The sequence below is a fragment of the Periplaneta americana genome, chromosome 6 (genome assembly GCF_040183065.1).
Source record: "Periplaneta americana isolate PAMFEO1 chromosome 6, P.americana_PAMFEO1_priV1, whole genome shotgun sequence".
Lineage (NCBI taxonomy): Eukaryota > Metazoa > Arthropoda > Insecta > Blattodea > Blattidae > Periplaneta > Periplaneta americana.
Genome location: NC_091122.1, coordinates 105,135,672 through 105,142,039, shown reverse-complemented (window position 1 = coordinate 105,142,039; position 6,368 = coordinate 105,135,672). Strand labels below are relative to the sequence as shown.

Below are 6,368 nucleotides of genomic sequence, written 5' to 3'. Positions count from 1 at the left end.
ACATACAGATGTAAGAGTTTAACGAACTCAGTTCTATCTACCTTAGCAAACTATCTCCCAGTCTTTCTGGCTACTATGAAGCAAGCTGGTCGCATAGGTCAGTGGCTTCAAATTAATGTTTTTTAAATTAAATTTACACGAAAACCGTCTATGCTAATGAAATACACCAGAGGGATAAATTATTCTTTTTTAGATTTTCTATTGATATGTACAAAAATCAAGATCATACTCGCAATAGTTACTTAATAAGAGGGTGTTAAATATTAAAAACAAAACATTTTTTTCTGAGAAAACTATGGACTTTTCACCAGTAGGGTATTACACTTTTTGGTTACATACGACATGAGCTATTCGTTCTGAAAATCTGCAAGGTTATTTCACTTCAACTTTGTATGTTAATGATTGTTCAATAGTAACTTCCATAATGGTTGTTATACAGTACATTAAAATTAGCCTGTTTATTATTATATTTACTATGAGAGCACTTAACAAATATTGGAAGCCTAGGAAGGTACGTACGTCTACAGAAAAATATTGTAAAACACTGGCGTACACACTGGCAATAATGATGATGATTATAATAATAATAATACTAATAATAATAATAATAATAATAATAATAATAATAATAATAATAATAATAATTTCAAGGGAAAAATTGTTCTGGGGCTGGATATCGAACCGGAGACTTTTGGCTGAGCGCGCCAATGCTCTACCGACTGAGCTACCCGACACCGGCTCAATTTTTCCCTTTATATCCACATATCTCAAGTGGGCTGACAGACCGCCAAGACCCAACATTGAGTGCACACAAACTCTGTGTGACTTGAATTGTGGTTTTCTGTTAACGAATGTATATTATGTAAGTCTGGCTTCCATTCTCTATACATCACATTTCAAGTGCTTCTAGTCGCTTGTCTTCACTTCGTCGTAATGTCCATGTTTCTGCTTTATACAATGCTACACTCCACACGAAGCACTTCACTAGTCTCTTAGTTCTTTTTCCAGAGGTCCGCAGATGATGCTTCTTTTATCTGTTAGAATAAAGTAAGCATTTAAGAGACATAAACTGTGATTGTGTTATGATTAAAATTGTTTTGAAAAGATGTATCGTAATCTGTTACATGTTTATCTTTTTATAGTACCTAAGTATTCTCAAACATTTTCTAATAGCTCAAGCGGTAGTGCGTTTGCCTACTGATTGAGGCGGCGCCCGGTGTATGTTCGCAATCCCCCTTGAATTGTTTACATGGATGATTTTTCCCGACATTCTCTACAACTGTAAAGCAAATGTCAGATAATCTCACAGCGCATCCTAGGCCTCATATAGTCAAATACTATCTCGTTATCACCAATTCTGTGAACGCTAAATAATCTAATATTTGTTACAGCGTTGTTAAATAGCGAATTAAATATTGAGCGAAATTTAATTTTCACTGTGATATATTATGAATTTATGAGATATACGATTTTGTATAAATACATATACTTTTCGAAATAAAGGAAATAAATTAACTAGAATCCCGTATTTTAAGCATTGTAGCGGCAGCTTTTCATAATCTTCGAGTGCTATTATTTAGACCTCGTATGCAAAGTAAGGTGAAGAGGAAAAAAGACGGGCGTGAGTTTTGTTAAACGGAGACAGGATATCTTTGCTAGCGAAGTTCTTTGTACGTTCTTAGGCGAGCTGGTCAGCTACCGCCAGGAAAGAAAGTGGTGACAGTCAGTCAGTTTTTAAGCTGATGCCGTGTTGGTGTGCAATAGAGCGATCCTCATGTGCCGTGTTATCTTGTGGAGTTGTCCCTGTTTCAATGAAGATGACTACAGAACGAATTTTTAAGGTATGTCACGTGTCTATTAAATTATGAAGTGATTGACTGCTCTAGTAATTGGCATTTATTCTGTGGTGCCAGAATTGGGACATAGAATCAAAGATTGATATGTAGGTGTTGAAATTAAGATATTGCGGTAATACCTTAATACTTTCGTTGGTCGATTCCTTCCTTCTTTAGATTGAGCATGTAAGGCGGAAGAAATTGACGCGGAATTAATATGTCCCCAAAATGTGACTAAACTACTTTTCCACATTTTCTTTAATGCGTTAAATCAATTTCAGAACACGGATTCCTTCCTTTCCCTCTTACTTCAAAATTTCAACCTTGTGTACACAAAATAAATTATTGGCACTGAAAAGTGCCTTTTCGTAAGCATGATGATCTGTATTCGACAAAAGCAGACAAATCTGCTCATTTTAGTATTTTAAGATAGCCTATAATTGTCAGTGATGAATCCGTATACTGAAATTTTGCCCATTTGGTCACAAAACTGATATTTTTTTTTTTCTTGGGTTATTTTACGACGCTGTATCAACATCTGGGTTATTTAGCGTCTGAATGATATGAAGGTGATAATGCCGATGAAATGAGTCCGGGGTCCAGCACCGAAAGTTACCCAGCATCAAAACTGATATAACGGCCTTCATTAGCATATAAGTAGATCAAGAAATGAAAAGGGAACACATTACATTGAGGATCGAAAATTTTCATTTGTTAAAACACCTGGCCTCATTTAATATCTTCACGATACATGGAACCATGTGTACCAAATTTCTTCAGTGACAACTAGCCTATATCATTTTGATGTATGGTGTTTTTTTTATTATTGCATACAGCTAAATATATAGCCTATGTAGAATTCGTATTGAGTTAATGTTACGTAATGTATATATTATTTTCATCCGGCTTTTCCTGCAACAAACAAATAATGTTTGTGGAAGTTTGCAAACATATGTAATTGCAGTGTTCACTGTAAATAATTTCAGTTAATATCTCTACCTTAAAAGCCAATAAACGTGTCTTAAATTGTTTCCAAATATAATTAACTACTAAAGGTCATATAAGATTTTTTTTTCGGTACAATTTTTACTTTCATTGAAAAATATTTGTTATTGTGAAAATGTATCTTGTTCCACGTCACAGGACGGTAACAATAACCATACGTTACAGAAACTGAAAAGATTAGGGTTGTCAAATTAATGTAGGCCTTAAGTATTAAAATTATTATGATTTTCTTGCGACATTTGTTACCACAAAACAATATGTTATTTCCTAAATAAATTCAGCCACCAAAAAGAGCGTATAATATATAAAATGAACAAAAAGTGTGGAATATTGTTTATAACGTTATCACCTTCAGTTTCATTGAAAATATTACATGCAAGATCTATTAGACATACATCAGTAACTTATAATACTGTGCATGGGATTTAGCGAATTTATTTCCTCGGCTACACAGAATGTGACAAAAACACTTTTTACAGACTATATAGGCCTACTTATTTTACATTTTTAAACTCTTCTCTGAATTCTGAGTATCTGTATCTAATTGTTTTCTGATTATGTCACAATTATTTCGCAGGAGTGATTCCTTTATTTAGTTAACATGTTGCCCATGTTGTATTATGAAGAAGGAAACAACACTCACAAATTAGGAACATGATTCTTTATTCATAAAAGAATAAAATCAGCACCAAAAAAAGGTCGAATTTATCAGTGACAGGTTATCATATTTAGTACTTACGGGTAGATGGTGCGATATTGTAGTTATAAGTGCTCGTGCTCCTACAGAAGAGAAAGACGACCATATAAAGGAGAGCTTCTATGAGAAAATGAAACACACTTTTGATCAGTTATCTAGATATCACATGAAAATTTTTTGGATGATTTCAATGCTAAAGTAGGACAGAGGATATTTTTAAACAGACTATTGGAAAAGAGAGCCACATATAACTAGTAATGATAATGAAGTTAAATTAGTCAACTTTGTCACATCAAAAAATTTGTCGAAAAGTACAACATTTCCCCATAAGGATATACATAAATATACTTGGACTTCTCCAGTTGGATTGACACACAACCAAATAGAGCACATCGTGATAGATAAACGAAGACAAACTAGTAGTCTATAGTAGACATTTGAACTCTGCTCAGGATAGGGACCGATAGCGGGTTTATGTGAGGGCGGCAATGAATCTCCGGGTTCTCTAAAAACCATTTGTAAGTAAGTAGATAAGTTAACCATCTAGTTTATTAACATTTTGTCTGATAACCAATATAGTCCGAAATGAGGAAATTTGCCAAATGTCCCAGTCTGTCACGAAAATAGTATAATGCCTTTTGCACATTAATTAGAGTTATTCTGAGCATCTCATTTCTGATTCTTTGTTTAATTTCTAATAAATCGCTAGGTTTATCGCGGTACATTCTAGATTTCAAGTAGCACCACAGATAGTAATCTAAAGGATTGAAGTCTGGCAATCTAGATGGCCGATGAATGTGTCCTCTTCTTTCAGTCCACTTCTCAGGAATTGTTCAGTCGTACCTCTTCCAAAGTGTGCAGGGTTACCATCTTGTTGATAATATTTCTTCCTGAATCATGTTATCCTTGCCATAAAACAAATCTTTGCAAGCTGGAATGATACTGTTTTGCAGCAGGTGCAGATAATATTTCGGAATTTAAGTTTCCTTCAATAAAAAGTGGGTCACAGACAACTTTCTGTTGTTGTGTATTATGAGACCCATTGTTGTCAACTTGTTTTGGCAATAGAATTCATGGCCTTCTGTAGTCTTTAAACAATTTAATATTCACATTGATTTACATTTCCTACATAATGTCGTCCCCAGTGGTCTGGAGGTAAAGCACTCTCCTCAAGACTCAAGTGTTGTGGGTTCAAACCCGGCTGAGATCGATGGAATTTTCAGGACGCAAAAATCCGGGACGCAAGTCCTCCAGGAGGGACTTCAAGCCGTGTGTCTCGTGTCAGAGTTTCCCGACACGTTTAAAGATCTCCCAGTCTAATTAGGGCCCCTGTGTCAAATTTTTCCATCTCTCGCTTTTTAATGCCTAAAGGCGAGTACTTTATTGTTCGTCATTCACCCCTTCAAACTATTATAAATCTCTAGTTTTCATGACAGAATGCACGGAAAGAATTATTGATAATTATAATATTATAACCTCTGTCAAATTCAAACACGGAGTTCGTGTGTATTTAATTGAGCGAGTGTCAACGTTGAGAAGGCCCGTTACACACTTGAAGAGAGAGATCTCGCTAGTGAGAAAAGTGTTGCGAGAAAGAGGCGAAGAGCCTTCCTCCACACACTTCGCGAGTTCTCGCTATCACAGATCACACCTCGCTATGATCATCTATGTACTGCCTTCATGCAGTGAGTAATTTTCTGATTATAATAATCACTCGTTGGGGGAAATATTACAAGTTATGCATTTACGTATGTTGCCGTATTTAAATATATAACCTGTAAGTAGATTGTCATACTTTACAAACTGTACGAACGCTAATATGTTGAATCTGAATCTTCAGATGATGAGGAAATGGAGTTACATGAACATATCTTGTTAATGAAAAGAAAAAGTAGGCCTAAAATTAAAGCCAGAAATGTCTGCAAATCACATTGTATCTCACGAAGATAAGGGCGAGTTTCGATCACTGATTTCGATTTGAATGATACGTTTAGGTGTTATTTCAGGTTGAATAGACCTCAGTTTTTTGCCATTCGTGATATGATAGAGGATTCTACGCTATGTTCTGATTAAAATTATGTAAACTGTTAAGACATACAGACACAATTTCAAATGTTATAATTAATAATATTAAAGCTCATCAAAGTAAAATATAGGCCTACTTATTTTCAGAACATCTGATATTTATCTACAGACGGCTCCTTTAATTTTCGTGTTTTTATAGTCTGCGACGCGAACTGAGGAAGGGATAACAGTATACACCTAACTGTACACTTTTAGGTCTTTTAGGTTAGGATATATTATATAATGTGTTTCATTGTGCCATTTCCATTTTAATATGCGTGTTCTTGTAGAGAGTAGTTGGATGTAATCATAGGTGGGGGGGGGGGGAACCTACAAAGCAGAACTTGTTTCGGGTACAAAGCACGAACGGTCAGAAGACCCGTGCATTGGATTAGACAAAATTATGATAATATAAAATTTGTACGTATAATATTACTCAATAAATCGATCTATCTATCTATCTATCTATCTATCTATCTATCTATCTATCTATCTATCTATCTATCTATCTATCTATCTATCTATCTATCTATCTATCTATCTATCTATCTATCTATCTATCTATCTGTCTGTCTGTCTGTCTGTCTGTCTGTCTGTCTGTCTGTCTGTCTGTCTGTCTGTCTGTCTACCCACCCATCCATCCATCCATCCATCCATCCATCCATCCATCCATCCATCCATCCATCCATCCATCCATCCATCCATCCATCCATCCATCCATCCATCCATCCACCTACCTACCTACCTACCTATCTAGTTTTCATCCC

General features: G+C 35.2%; 1 protein-coding gene across 1 annotated transcript in view; it reads left to right on the top strand.

Moving 5' to 3' along the window:
• Positions 1-1,712: 1,712 nt before the first annotated feature.
• Positions 1,713-6,368, top strand: part of wgn (Tumor necrosis factor receptor superfamily member wengen) — a 123,519-nt gene continuing 118,863 nt past the window's right edge. The window contains exon 1 of the mRNA XM_069828685.1: positions 1,713-1,841. Within this exon, the coding sequence (XP_069684786.1) occupies positions 1,743-1,841 (99 nt within the window). The 5' untranslated portion in view covers positions 1,713-1,742. The remainder of the gene's footprint in view (positions 1,842-6,368) is intronic.